At 40.6% G+C, this 15,303-nt stretch overlaps 1 protein-coding gene across 8 annotated transcripts in view; it reads left to right on the top strand.

Annotated features, from left to right (window-relative positions):
- SGK3 (serum/glucocorticoid regulated kinase family member 3) overlaps positions 1 to 15,303 on the top strand; it is a 120,044-nt gene that overhangs the window by 62,300 nt on the left and 42,441 nt on the right. For 3 of the 8 annotated variants that reach the window (XM_024126997.3, XM_055091074.1, XM_024127000.3), the window contains exons 2-5: positions 2,712 to 2,766; positions 4,108 to 4,324; positions 9,344 to 9,427; positions 12,521 to 12,593. In XM_024126997.3, coding sequence (XP_023982765.1) covers positions 4,247 to 4,324; positions 9,344 to 9,427; positions 12,521 to 12,593 — 235 coding nt within the window. In that variant the 5' untranslated portion in view covers positions 2,712 to 2,766; positions 4,108 to 4,246. Of the gene's footprint in view, positions 1 to 2,614; positions 2,767 to 4,107; positions 4,325 to 9,343; positions 9,428 to 11,965; positions 12,139 to 12,520; positions 12,594 to 15,045; positions 15,177 to 15,303 lie in introns of those variants that run through there. The other 5 variants (XM_007130858.4, XM_024127001.3, XM_007130856.4 and 2 more) reach the window with 4 other exon arrangements.

Below are 15,303 nucleotides of genomic sequence, written 5' to 3'. Positions count from 1 at the left end.
CGGAGTGAGGAATTCTGTCTCCTGACCCCCTTCTTTCCACCCCGTGTCCTGCCAGTACGTCTCTGGATGAAATCAACCAGCAGCTAGAGGGCAAGGGGGCCTGTGGGGGGCAGGCTTTAGAGGTTGGTGCCCTGGGGTGTGGAGCAGGGTGGAGATGGATCTGAAAAGAAAAATAGAGAGTATCCAGCGCAGTCTTCCTCTTTCTGTCCGTTAGTATTCACTCACACTTTGGGCGTAAAGCTCCTGTTCCTAACTCAGGGGAAACGCAAGGTCCTCTAGTCACTGCAGCCAGTTCATTCGTGCTCCCACGTGGAGGCACTGCTAGTGTTCTTTGTGTAACGTAACAGAAAAAAACAAAGCTGCTCTAGTCTCTGCGTCTGTAGCTAATCTTTTGGCTCAAGTTGGTAATCATTCCTTTTTTCTTCTAGTACTTATTTTACATTCCCCTTACCCTCTGCCAGGTCAGTAGCTGCTTACCAGATGTCAGGGGTTACGCATATTTTCTCCAGGAAAAATATCCCATCTGGAATTGCAGGCGTGATTGGTGTCACCATCTGGTTAAATTTGTAGTGATCCGTAGTCATGCTCTAAGGTCTTTTGCCTTTGGTCTAGGTAAACAGGCCTGTCAAACGGGGATGTAATAGGAACCAACACCCCTGCATCCTTCAAATTTTTGATAGTGGTACTGGTTTGTGAGCTTCTCCAGGGATGGGGTATAGTTATTGGTTTGCTTTCTTTGTGGGGGAACGGGGGAGAGTTCCAAGGGCTTCTTCACGGCCCTGTCTTCCCTACTGGCTTTTATGACAGAACAGGGAATCAATGCAGGGATTTGGCCAGTTACTAAGTATATCTGTTTCCACTAAAATTCTAGGACTAGGGAAATAACCACAGGATGGGCCTGTGCTCCCATTGCACCCAGCATGAGATACTAGGCTTGACTTTATCTTTCACTCCTCTCTGGAGTGAGATGGGTGCTCTGACTGGTGGACCACGTTTTAGGTCTCCTGGGATTAGTGTCAGTTCAGAGCTAGTCTCCGGTAACCCTTGGAAAGACTACGCATTTCTCTTTCCCCAGTGGACAGTCACCCTTGTGCGTGGCTGCTGGTACCTCTTAGGTAAGGTCTGGAGAGAGCTTGGTGGGATGCATCTGTGGCTGTGTGTAGGGCCACAGTAATCTTATATTCAGTCCTCCTTGGTCTGACATCCTGTGAAAGTGCTCCTCAAACTCCTGGTAAAATTGTTGAGATGCTGCAGATTTTTTGCTGTAAAGGTAGTCTCCTCTCAGTAGGCTTTGAACTTCTTTCTGGGCTCTTTTGGCATCTAATGCCCATTAGGAGGCCGTGAGGGGTTAGTGGGAGTAGGGGGTGAGGAGAAGTGGCATCCCTTGTGAAACAACTTGAAAGGGTTTTTTGGCAGGTGGGTTGGGAGGCTGGGTCTTCTCAGAGGGCTGTAAATCGCTGCTGTCAGCAGACATGTTCAGCTGAATGCGGAGTTCACCGTTCTCAGCCTCATTTGTATCTGCCCCAGTGCCTGCATCCATGATTTAGGACCATTTGACTTTGCAGGGTTGCATGTTTAATTGGTTCTGCGGCGCTTATCATCAAACCGTGGCTTGATCCTTAGCCCTATCAGGTTAGAAGCTATTAGAAAAAAAGACTCCCTTCTGCGGCGCTTATCATCAAACCGTGGCTTGATCCTTAGCCCTATCAGGTTAGAAGCTATTAGAAAAAAGGACTCCTTTATAACAGCCAGAGATTTTCCACTCATCTGTTTGGGAATTCATAACTTTCAGTTTGTCGTTTGCTTTGTGCACATTCTCAAAGACAGTCAGAAGCAGCCGCAGCCCATGTCACAACCTTTGAAATCAACATTTTCATCATCTCCTTGGACTTACAGCACCTTGCTCACCACCTATACTTCATCCTGTGGCAGGGCATTTGAGTGATCTTGGTATCACTACGTGCCAGATTATCAGTTTCCCCTCCCCTCCCTCTATAGGAAGGTTATCAGGATGCATCAAACATGCGTCCCATTTTTGAGGGTCTGTTTCCTGGGGTCATTCTTGGTCATGCAGTTGCTGCATCAGTCGTGACACACTTGAGTAATTGAAGGGACTCGAACAAAGGGACTATTTACTCAGCTGTTGTGGGCAGAGGTGACAGCAGCAGCAGGGTGTGGTGAAGCACCCCTTCTAACGGTGTTTGGAAGCCGTACTACTCCCAGGCCTTTAACTGTAGCTGTGGGAGAGGGGTCACCTGGTGGGGACTGTGGCCTTGGGTGGAGAAACCGCTGCCTATGAGAAAGGGAGGAAGAGAATTAAATACCTTCTCCTACCCTTCCATCTCCTTCTGGTGCCTCGCGTTGGATGAACCCAACCAGAAGCCAGAGGGCAGGGGCAGGAGGCAGGCTGCCTCAGTGCGAGGTCCACAGAGACCCACCCGCCTTCTGGGCCGTGGCGGGTGGAGAAGAGTGGTGTTGGATCTGGAAGGGCAAATGGGGACCATTTAGCACTCTTGCCAGACTGGCATTTCTGGCCCAGATTTGAGTGTGCCCCTTGAGTGCTGGGCTCTACACTTAGCCGCCTGCTGTCCATGTAGGCTGAGATGTCCCCTGGGCACCTTGTGTGGACAGCTTATCCTTCCCCCGCAGGTCTTTCTCCCTCGTCTATTCCTGATGCTACTTAATGTCATATCTTAATGTCCATTCCATAGGGAAGGCCTGAGGTGTGATGTTCTCCTTTAGTTCTGCTCCTCCGGACCACGCACGGTAAGGCACAGTAGGCTTTCAGGCGCGTACGTAAATATAGTACCAGCAGGCCCTACCACCCCCTGGATCCACATTCTCCAGGGACAGGTGTGGATAGTGTAGCACCATAACCTTCACCCTTTCATCATGTCTGCGGCAGATGGACAGGATGCACTGATGTGGGTCCTGGGGCTCCTGGACAGGGCTCACCTGCCTTTGAAGAGCTGTGGGTTCCACTTGCTCTGATTGTTTAGCAGAAGAGCGCTGTTCCTGGAGGGCAAGGCTCTTGTTAAGATGGTGCCCTGGTCTAGTGGAGGGGGGGAAGCTGCTCTTGTGGGGTTTTAGGGTGCTCTAACTTGTAACAAATGCTGCACCCTAAGCTTAGGAGGGGACCATGTTTTCTAACAACTAATTTAACTGCATGTAAATCCTTCCTGACTGCATTTCCAGCGGCAAATCCAACAAAGGAGGCTTTGAATCATCTCAAAGGAACCACCTTTGTAATCAATTAAATTTCATTATACCTGATTATTTGATGTCTGCTGATAGATATTTGAAATCATTACTTGAATATAATTTATTTGCAACTATTAGATCAGTCAGAGTGACTTCCTGAAATTAATCACCGAGGGAACCTGGCAGACTAACCCTTTAAACGGTATTATTTGGTGTCAGTGGAGACGGTGGGCTGCTGTGTGTAGCAAAGGTGACATCAGTGTGACATCTTGAGCCCTTTGTCCATGGGTGGGATGATAATATTAGCATAATTGTATTTTGTTTTGTATGAAGATCTACTGTAATATCTCTGACCAGGGTTCCAGTGCATAAGAATTATCCATAGTTGTTAAAATGCAGCCTAGCACAGTGGGGAAGAGTCAGGACCCTGGAGCCACACAGCCTGGCTTCAAATCATTTAACCTGTCTGTGTGACAGTTGCCTCATTTGTAAAATGGGGGGTAAATAATTAGCTTATCATACACGTTTCTAATGTGAAAGCAAACTTCACCTGTTCATCTTGATGCTAGAAGCTTGAAAACCACCCTTTGAAAAACCCTGCTCTTAAATCCAGCAAACTAGAGTCCTTTTAGTTGAGAGTTAGCCCTTAGTCCATATGAGCCTTGGTGTATAAACTCCCGGAGTTTCTTAGTAGAAAAGAAGGTAGATGGGACGTAAATGTTTGATTGTGACTTAGCTATTGACAGGGACATAACAGAAACTGTGTTTCTCACCTGGGCTGAGACTTATGATCAAAAGTAAATTCCTGTCAGAATAAGCATAAAATGGGTTCTGTGAGCAAGGAATGGCAAATCACGGTATTTTAAAATCATTTTGCTAATTTTTTTTTTTTTTCTGTTGGTTAAGGTTGCATGATGGAATTTGAACATTACCTCAAGAGGTTTTATGTTTTGGATTAGCTAATTGTGTTTGTCCTCTGCTGACTATTTCTTCGGACTCACTTTTTGGTGTCCTTTTGAGGCAGTAAACTCAAAGGGATTATACCATGGACTACAAGGAAAGCTGTCCAAGTGTAAGCATTCCCAGCTCTGATGAACACAGAGAGAAAAAGAAGAGGTTTACTGTAAGTATGTAATGTAAAGCATATGGAACAAAATGGAACGTAGAGAATATTTCCAATTCTGCTGTTCTTCCTTAACCTAGAATGGCCTCCCCAGACTTTGCAGATTTTACTTATCTTTCAAATGATATATCCTCCTCAGTCTTCTCTGCGTGCTATAATGGAATACAATTTCCTTTTTTAGTGCAGAGTTTTGCCTGTTTACCTCTCCCTTTGGAGAAGCTTGTGAAACTGTCTGATAGACCATCTCACCAGAAAATGTGCATACACGTGGTTCTGTGACACATCACATCTCAGGGGGTCAGTGGACTCCAAAAGTCATTGATCCCATGTGAAGAACCACTGTCTTGAAATTTCCACAGTATCTTTCTTAAGACATTTGTCATTTTCTATCTCCATTTTAAAAATATTTAACTTTTTAAATGAGTATTCTATCTCTCATTTTTTCACCATAAAGGTAAAGTCCATTTCTAATTTTACTTTTTATCACCATGGTATCTACTGTAGGACTTTATAAAGAATAAGCACAATGAATATTTGGCTGAGTCAGTGTATCAGTGACCGCTATTTGGAGAATAGTCACTTTTCTAATTAGTGTAATGAAACGTATTGTATTTAGTTCTAGTAGTCTTGTTAGTATATACAGAGATCTGCTGTGCTCCTCTCCCTGAAAAAAATGTCATTTATCGTGTCTGTAACTGATCTGGCCTTCCTTGTAAGGCCCCACCCACTGAGCCGTGTGAAGAAATTCATTTAACCCAATTCTGTTCAACAGTTTGAGCTAAAATTTAAGCAGTTCTTTTAAGTAAAAATGCCCAGGCTGTCTTCATTGTGCTCTCTTTGTCTTATTTGAACATACACTCCTTCTCCAACTTGGCATCATGGTTTGTGGCAGGAGAGGTGTCCCCTTTCACAGTGTTTGTTCAGTTGATGACTGACCTCATGGCAGCCTCGTGAAGGCTTGGCATTCTTGTCATCATCTAGATCTTTGCCATTCCAGGTGTAGAGTGACTGGTCTGGCAAACATCCAGCTGTGGTTGACCTGCCAGCCCTGGGCATTTTGTTGGTATCCACTGCTGGCATCTGCAGTTGATGAACTGATTTGTGATCTGTCGTTTGTTGGCTTGGCAAGGGTCATGGTGACTGACTGCTGACTCAGCTTCCCCTTGGCTCGTGATGGCTGTAGACCCCACTGAGGCTCTGCGTGCCCTCCACCTTCTCCTGACTCAGGTGGTCTACCCTGGTCTCTGACCAGGGGGTCACCCGGCCCCTGCCAGCTGAGTGCCCTGACAAGTGACTTTCAGCTCAGGTCCATGTCACATGGGAGTTGAGGAAAGCTGAGGAGATAAACTAAACCCTTGGACCACCCCACTCTGCCTTCTTAACTAGGTGGGGTGGGGCCCCCCAATGGTGGTTTTCTCCCAGGGCCTCAGACAAGGAGCTAGAAACAGCCCCTTCTGTCTTCCGTTCACCCTTCCTTTTTTTTTTTTTTTTTTTTGCGGTACACGGGCCCCTCACTGCTGCAGCTTCTCCCGTTGCGGGGCACAGGCTCTGGACGCGCAGGCCCAGCAGTCATAGGTGGTTTTCTCCCAGGGCCTCAGACAAGGAGCTAGAAACAGCCCCTTCTGTCTTCTGTTCTCCCTTCCTTTTTTTTTTTTTTTTTTGCGGTACACGGGACCCTCACTGCTGCGGCCTCTCCCGTTGCGGAGCACAGGCTCTGGACGCGCAGGCCCAGCGGTCATAGCTCATGGGCCCAGCCACTCCGCGGCACGTGGGATCCTCCCGGACCGGGGCATGAACCCGTGTCCGCTGCATCGGCAGGCGGACTCTCAACCACTGTGCCACCAGCGAAGCCCTGTTCTCCCTTCCTTAATAAGCATACCTCCACACCCTGCATAGAAGCTCAGAGCAGAGAGATTGCAGTGTGTGTCTGGCCATTTGCCTCTCCTCAGATGTTGCGGCAATATCTTCAGCATTTCTTCCACATTCGTATAAGCCAGTTTTAGATACATCATATTGATGGTAAACAAGAGGTCAGTATACTTAGCATAAGATAGTGGAGTGTGTGAAGTTTTCCTTCCTTTCCTCTCCTTACTTTTACCTTTGGACCATTCTATCCTTCAAGGGCATAACCTCCTGCCAAGTTTGATGGAAGTTCATAGATAGCAAATACAGGCGGTGAGTTATCTCAGGTGTCCTTTTGTTTTTCGTGGTAGAGGTATTTCCATGTCTTCTGTGAAAAGGTCGAGGAGGCCTATAGCGTCACTCTTACCAGCTGTCCCCAGAGGTGTCCCCTGAGATCTCCAAGGCTCTATCCAGATCCCCTTGTTCACTTCCTTCCTTCAGATGCTCAGATGTTGCCTTGTTGTTAGAGAGGGTTTTTCTGACCACCCTATATAAAATAGCACCTTCATACTCTTCCCCTTTCACACTCTGTCCTGCTTACTCTATGTAGTTTTTTAATAGCAGTTATCACCACCTGACATACTTTGGGTTTATTTATGTGTGCTTTCCCTGAATTTGTTCTTTGAAGCAAGAACTTCCCTCACTATTGTTTCACCAATACCTAGAACAGAGATGGACGTTCAGTAAGTATTTGTTGAATTGAAGTTGAATGAAAAGTAGGATTAAGTTCACATGTTAGTTGCTGATCACTGCAGTACAGTCCCCGGTCCTCAGGAAGCTTGGCTCTACTCAACACAGATAGACCCGATGCCACCCAGCACAGACTCTGTCCAGCTTCAGCATGTCTGTGTACTATTGGGGAACAAAAATAGACACTGCGTTAACTATTCAATAATATTTTTATACTCTAGTTTTTGTGTGTCTTTTAAACGACTTTACAGAGAAATGCACTGTGTTCTAGGATGTCTTGACTTTAACCAAGTCTAAATTATACTTTCATTTATCCACTCAACAAATTGTCCTTGAGTTTCTGTCTTATGCCAGGGTTGTTCTAGGCACTGGGAATACAGTGGGTAGCAAGCAGCCCTTGCTCTCAAAGAACTTACATTCTGGTGGGGCAAGACAGGCAATAAGGAAATATTTTTTTAAAAACTTAATAAGATTTATTGTACTGTTATTATTGTAAGGTTTCTGTGAAATCTTGTTCATTTTTTGAAAATGAGAGTGTTTTTTAAAACTTGAAGAGGTCTTGTTTTTGCCTGTTGGTATTTTATTAGAACTTACTTAATAAGCCCTTGTTCATAAATCATCCTGCTAATTAATAACTTCACAGGGCTTTATCTTAAGCTCCTGTAAATAGAGTTGCAGCAGAACTGCTTCGGCCTAGAACCTAGGCTTGGGTTCTCATCTTGGCTGTATTTGAGTATCTATGGGAAGCCACCTTATCCCACTGGTAAGTCAGCACAAACAGTACTGTTTGTTCAAGAAGCTCATAATCATATAAACCTAAGTATCTGATCCTTTGGTAGCAGGCCTGCTTCCACGCCTATCTGATCCTGAATGCTGCAGAAGATAAATCTGTAGTCTCCTCCTAAAAACATGGCTCAACTTTCTGTCAGCACCCAGACTAGGTTCTTTTTCCTCTACTTCTGCACTCTCTCCCATGGGAGCAGTGTCATCTTATAAACGATTCTGATATCTTACACCCAGTAGCTTCCTTTAGGACAACTTGATGTCCTGTTAGTTAACACCAGAAAATCCTCTTACCCCTGTAGCTCACTTAGGGTGCCTAGATGCTCTTTTTCTCTCTGCTTAAGCGATTCATCACTTATCCAGGTAACTGATACAATGACTTTGCTTCACTTTCCAGGTGAGACCTGATCCCTTTCTCACAGGGGGATTTGGCTTTACGTTCTGGGGCCCCTCTTACTAGGGGCCTGTTAATGTGACCATATCTTCAACAATACTGCAGAATTCCTACATTATAATCATATGCAGTATCAGGGAGATCTTTCTTCACAGTATTATCTAACTGTGAACTGGTGAGTGTAGCTTTCCAGTCTTTTGTGGGAAAGGATAGTTTATACATATTTGTATGCCCGTCTTCTAAAATAAACCTGGTTTACTCTGTTATCTAACAGACTATGGACGATTGTATTGTAAATATTTCTTTCTCCTAATCTTCACTGTAAAATAGTGAGATTGATAACCCAAGCCATACATCAGTGAACCTTTCCTCATATACCTGGATACTTGTTATTTTTCTCTTTAGAAATTATAAAAGATCTTTGGGGTTCCAAATTGTTTTCTGTACATTGGTATGTCGAATTATATTCTGAGAGTATCTGTGGGATGAATTATGAGAGTTAATTCTGTATTATAACTGTTGATTTGATACTTGTTCTAGTGCATGGAAGGTTAGAAGATTTAGATTTTACTCTCACAAGTCTGTGAACTTGGGCAAGTTACTTAACTTCGGGGGGCCATCATTTCCTCATCTGTAGTGGGGGTTGTAATATTTATCCTGCTTACTTCATAGGGTTGTTGACTATGGTTATGTGAAATTATGTATATATGAAAATATTAAACACAGGTTAAGATGGTAGTAGGAAATCTGAGGATAAATTCTTAGTTTGAAAAATACTGTGTAAAAGATGCCCTGAAAGGAGGAGAACTAATAATTTAGTGTTTACTGTGTTCCAGGCATTCCTTTTGAAAATACTTTATCATTTCGTGGTAGTCGTTACTGCTGGGGAAGAAGAGAGCAGAATGGCATCTGTTGAAACTCTAATGTTTTATTCTTGGGGAGGAAAATCTGAAACAAGAATGGCCAAATGTTAGAATTCAGAGTATCTAAATAATGAGTACATGGGTATTCATTGTGTTATTCTCTGAAAACTATGGAAATATTTCATAACATTTAAAAAATAAAACACTTTTCAACAAGATAAAATAAGTGTTTCAGTTGGTATGCTTCTGTATCTTGGAGAATCATGTATAAATAGTAATATCTAATATCAGTTTCATGAGTATGAAAACAGGTTATTTGCATATGTAAATAGCTATTGGGGTTTTTTTTGTGATCAAATTTTATTTTGTTATTTTTTATTTCCACAGGTTTATAAAGTTCTGGTTTCAGTGGGCAGGAGCGAGTGGTTTGTCTTCAGAAGATATGCGGAGTTCGATAAGCTTTACAACACTGTAAGTAACAGTCAGTCTACAAGATTTTTATTTAAAACAAAACACCTGAGAAAACTGGAAAATGAAATTTATTTGATAATTAAATAATACTTATATATATCAGATAAGCAGAAAAGGGTAAGAGGTTCTTCAAAACATCCCAACTTTGGAATTCTTACCAAAAAGGGTGGAGAGAGGACTGTTGAGAAGTTCCAGATAAACTATTGAAGATATGAAAACTAAATGTACAGCTTCAAATAGATTTCAATGTCATAAGAGATGAGAAATAAATCCTTTCTACCTACCTTTCTGATAATTGTTAATCGTCATGCTATTTGTGGTTAAATTGCCCAACTATAAGCTTTAGGTCTTAAAGTCTGTCATAAGCCTACCTACCTTCCATGGTTTCATTCTCTGTTAGAAATTAGTCTAAGGTTCCAGATTTTAAGTAGCTAACACAGCTGAAATGAATATTGACTTTCAAAAGCCTGACAGTTACCTAAGTGATCATTAGTTATTTAAGTAACTAAAACCTGTTTTATATATTCATAGTTCAGATATTATTTTTCATCCAGTGTTTACAGTTACAGTTTCTACCGTAGGAAGCTAGAGCACCATGGTCATTGTAACACATCAGGCCAGATCTTACACAGGGACCAGTGTTTGTGGAGAGCATTGCCTTTAAGGTTATGCATACGTAGGAGGCCAGAGGACACTGCCTGTGTTGGTCATTAGAGACCCCAGGTTATTGAGATAGCTCTGGGTTCCAAGCTTTGCTTCAGTTAAGAAAAAAAAGCAATTGGGCCTCAAATCACAAATTTAAATTTCTTCTGCTCTAACAATAAATAGAAATCTCCTCATGTTGTTATTTTTTAAATGGTAGATTATTAGGCATCCTCCAGAAAAAACTGTTTCATATTTTAAAAGTTAACTTTTTCAGTTTTCTTATCCCTGTCTCTTGATTTTAAAAATAGTGTTAGATGGATATATGTCTATGGGTTATCATTTGTAAAATATTTTAAATATGGGGGAAGGTAAGCATATCTCAATTAAGAGGTAAATTACTTCCTAAATGGGCCAGAATGAATCAAATGTTGTCTAGCTGCACAACTTCCTGTGTTTCCTTGAGTCATGAAAGTTAGGTGTTAATATCTGAGTATCTTTAGTTATAAAGGTAAAGTAGGAAAGTTTATTTGGGGCACTCCTCCCACATGATCACTTTAATTCTCTTTCCATCAAGCAACCCATGTTAAGCTTTTTGCAGAAAATTCTCCCTAATGTTAGTTGAGTCTTTACCATCCATCTCCCTCATTTTTCCTGTATTTCTCTTCCTTTTTTCATCTTTTTCTTATTTTCCCATTTTCTATGTCTTCCTCTCTTTTTATGTAACTCCTTCCAATTCTGCCTTTTGTGGTGAGGAGCTAAGAAAAAAACAGGGGAATGGTATCAGTTGTGTACTTTGAAACTACAGAAGTGAAGTTAAACCTGGACTGGATTTCTCCAAGTTTGAAAACACAAATTCTTTCCCTATGCTCCTTTTAGAATAAAGAAAAGAGAAAAAGTGAAATTTCCAATCTGTAAAATGTTAACTGTCAGTTTAAATGTGTATTTATGACTGTAGTTTATATTTGGAAGCTTTTTATTAAAAGCTTGTTGAACACATACAGAAGTAGAGAGACTAGTATAAATAGAGAAAATAATGTAATGTGCCATCCATCTCCAGCAATTACCATACATGGCCATTCTTGTTTCATCTCTATCCCTAGCCAGCCCACTGTAATTATGAAGCAAATTTCAGACATCATGTCTTTCCATTTGTAAATATTTCTGTATACATCTTTAAAAAGATAAAGATTCTTTAAAAAATATACATACAATATCATTATCACATCTAAAAATAATTAACCATAATGCCTTAATGTCAAATACTTAATGTCATATAAACTGGTTGATAAGTCTATGAAGTGTCTTTTTTTAAACAAATTGTTATAAGTTTATTTTTTTTAACTTTTTAAAAAAAATGTTATTGAAATATAGTTGATTTTATGACCTGTCTTTTAATCACTAGGTTTTCCCCTCCACCTCTCTTTCTTTTTTTTTTTTTTTACAATTTTTTGTTGAAAGAAACAGGGTCATTTGTTTACAGATTTTTCAGTCTGAATTTTGCTGATAGCATGCTCATGGTGTAGGGTGATTAATACATTCTCCTATTTGTATTTCCCGTCAGTGGATGTATATATATATATATATATATATATATAGTGTGCGTGTTTGTGTATACATAGTGTATGTTTGGGTGGTGTTTCTATCATGGTGTAGGGTGATTAATACATTCTCCTATTTGTATTTCCCGTCAGTGGATGTATATATATATATAGTGTGCGTGTTTGTGTATACATAGTGTATGTTTGGTTGTTGTTTCTAAAACATCTAAATTTACTAGAGGAATGCAAGGATTGGTAAGACTGTGTATGTGTGGTTTTTTGACATCAAGCTTACAGTAAAAATAAGCATTTACCCATTTTTATGGCTTTACTGCCCCAAATTTAATTTCTTCAGGACGAAGTTGTTCTTTCTCTGGGGATAAGCAAATCTGAGAAACAAATATTAATAGGAGGAAGGCTAGAGCAGAGGGTATTGAAAGCAGAATTCATCAGCTTTCTCAGAAAACAATTGTCAGTGTGTTTACTTAGAGAGAACACAAACATCACATCTCCTGAGGTAACAAAACGGTGAGTAACGTATTCAAAACCTATACTCCAGGTTCTAGTCTAAGCACTTAACATAAATGATTTTCTTTAAGCCTCACAACAAATCACTAAGGTAAGTGCGAAGATTATCCCCATTTTCCAACAAGAAAACTGAAACACAGAGATGTTAAGTAGCTTATTCCAGGTCACAAAGATACTAAGTCTTTTATTGGGACAAAATGGGATTAGTTAGACTAATGGTATTTTATTGGTATAATTTAATATTGTACATTTGATCATGATATACTTAAAAGTATGTCTTATGGTGGATTTTTTGAAAATCAGATTGTATTTTGTTTTGGTACATGTATAACTGGAAGACCTATAAAATTAAGTTCATATAATGTTATATTTTCAATTCTAGTTAAGGAAACAATTTCCTGCTATGGCCCTGAAGATTCCTGCCAAGAGAATATTTGGTGATAATTTTGATCCAGGTAAGCAATAACTTCATAGACCAGCCATAAGTGATGGTTGAAGTTTGAAAAAGTAATTAACATATTCATTGCACTGTGTAGTAGTATAACGTTACAAAGCTAATGGATCTCATGCTCTATGAAAATAATGCCTCAGGAAGGTGCTTACTGTGTACCAGCCGTTGTTTTTAAACACTTTATATGTTTTAATTCATTTCAGTCCTCACAACAACCCTTTGAGGTGGGTATTATTATCATCACTATTTTATAGGTAAGGAAACTGAGGCACAGGTTGAATGATTTGCCCAGGGTCGCATACAGCTAGTAAAAGTCAGATTTGAAAGTTAAATTCAAGCAGTCTGGCTTCAGATAAATCTGTTGATTATTAAGGATAATGTGCAGTACTTTTCTAACCATGAAACATTTACTAAATGTGTACTCTGTACACGGCACCCTGCAGGCCTCTGAATGGGATACCAAGAAAATGTCCTATTGTTCACCCTTGGGAAGCCTAATGACACATAGGATATCAGAAATCTGGAGGCTGTATATATGTCTGAAGCCTCAACTTCAAACTTTTTTTTTTTTTTTTTTACTAGAATCTAGAAGAAATTAACCCAGTACACAAATGGTGACCTATAGAGAGATAGAAGTCTCTATCCACCAGAAATTCTGTGCGTAAAGTCATCTGTTTATGCCACAGGTGGATCCTGACATGCTATCGAGTTTCCTCCCTCCCCACCATCTTACCTCCTCAGCTAATTTGCTTGTAACCCATCAGACCTGTGATTCCTTACTTAGGAGCTCTCAAATGGCTTATCTTGCTTCCTCTCTACAACCTAACCTTATACCATTCCTTTTCCTCCCAGACCTTTTCACTGTACCTTGTGCAGTTCTGCCCACGATGAACAAACTCCTTTATCCTCTGTCTTCTTATTTCTTTCACGTTCTTGCTTTAATTAAAACTGAATTTTCCCCCCAGGCTGCTGGAATCCCCTGTAACCCTCTCAGCTGGAGGCTCTTTATTCATTTACACTTTCTGAACCTCAGGATTGGAGAGGGTTCTCGTTTCCCCTGTTCTTTTTCACTTCCCCTATTTTATGTAGATTTTTTTTCTCTTGGGAGAATTTAGCACATTTTATTATTATTGCCAGTTTGTCTTATCGGGCTGTAGATTTTATGAAGGTAGAGACTTTATCTTTTAAATTAATTATAGTGCCTAGTAAATATTAGGTTCTCAATAAATGTTACTTGAATACATGAATCCATTAATAAAGAGACGATTGAGTTGGCACAGCAAAGCCAATTATACATTCCATGGATTGATTCTATAGGCCAGTGGCTTTTGTATTCTTATTCTCTTGTCTTGTTTTTAGCTGTAGAACACTTTTTTCCTAGTGAAATCTGATGCAGAAAAATGTAATGTGTAGAACAAATAAAAACGGAGCTGCTTTGTTGGTGTAGCAGTGAAGTATGTCTGTGGAGCATAGGTTGAAAAACATCGTGGAGGGCAACATGGGGGCCTTAGAGATATTTGAGTGAAGTGGCGACATGATGTGAAACCAGCAGCGTATAATGTATAGTAGGCACAGCAGAGGGAAGACGAGATAGAGACTGGGAGGCTGGTTAAGGGAATATTCCAGTAGTCCTCAAATTAGGTGATGAGAGCTGCAACTCAGGTGGAAATGGGGCTAAAAATTGAGCCGCGAGTAGGAAATCTTTTAATGAAAAACCTGTAAGAAATCTTGTGATTGCTTAGGTAAAGGAGACATATAGAGAAGATAACTGAAGTGTCAGGCCTGGGTGACACTTCAGTTCAGAATTAATTAATTTGAAGTGACAGAAAGACATTTAAGAGGACTCAAACTACATGTTAGTGATTAACATGAGGATTGAACTTGGGTTAGAGTTCTGTGGAGCCCTTAGTTAAACCCTAAAGTCAGAATCATTTTATCCAGGGAAGAAGGCAAAGAGATTAAAACCTGCAGCGTTGCTACTTCATGGTTAAAGGCAAAATACCAGACAGTGCCCTGTGGTATTTATGTTTGGTAGATTAATTATTTGATAATAAAAATTGATTTTTATTGAAGAACATTTTGAAATCAATCCTGAGCATGTTGTATATGACTTGGCGACAGCGAAGTAGACGATATGTCATAGATTTTTGGAAAGCCTTTCATTGGGGAGATCAAATCTAAGTCACACTCAACAAACCAAAGATTGGTAGGATGTTCATCTTATCAGGCTTTGGCTAAACAGACATTCTCATATTTTGCTGGTGGGAAGACAAAGTCGTACTAACCTTATGAAATTTGGTAATATTTAGCAAAACTATATATGCGTTTCCCTTTGACCAAGAAATCACATTTCTAGGGATCTATTCTAAAGATAAACTGCATCGGAAATGATGTATGTATGTATGTATGTATGTATGTATGTACAAGACTGTTTATTGTGATGCTGTTTTTCATAGCAAAAACTGAAAACAACTGAAATATCCTTCCAGTATTGGAATATGATACAGCTGTAAAAAGGAACAAAAAAGCTCATTGTGCATTACTGTGGAGTGATCTCCAGAATACCTGGTTAAGTGGAAAAAACAAGGTGTGGATGTGGACAGTGTATATTTTTTGTGTAGGAAAGGATGTGAAGATTCAAAAGGAAATAATGGGGCTTCCCTGGTGGCGCAGTGGTTGAGAGTCCGCCTGCCGATGCAGGGGACACGGGCTCG

Source organism: Physeter macrocephalus, chromosome 15 (genome assembly GCF_002837175.3).
Source record: "Physeter macrocephalus isolate SW-GA chromosome 15, ASM283717v5, whole genome shotgun sequence".
Taxonomy (NCBI): Eukaryota; Metazoa; Chordata; class Mammalia; order Artiodactyla; family Physeteridae; genus Physeter; species Physeter macrocephalus.
Note: the sequence above shows the minus strand (reverse complement) of the source record. Positions and strands in the feature narration are given on the sequence as shown.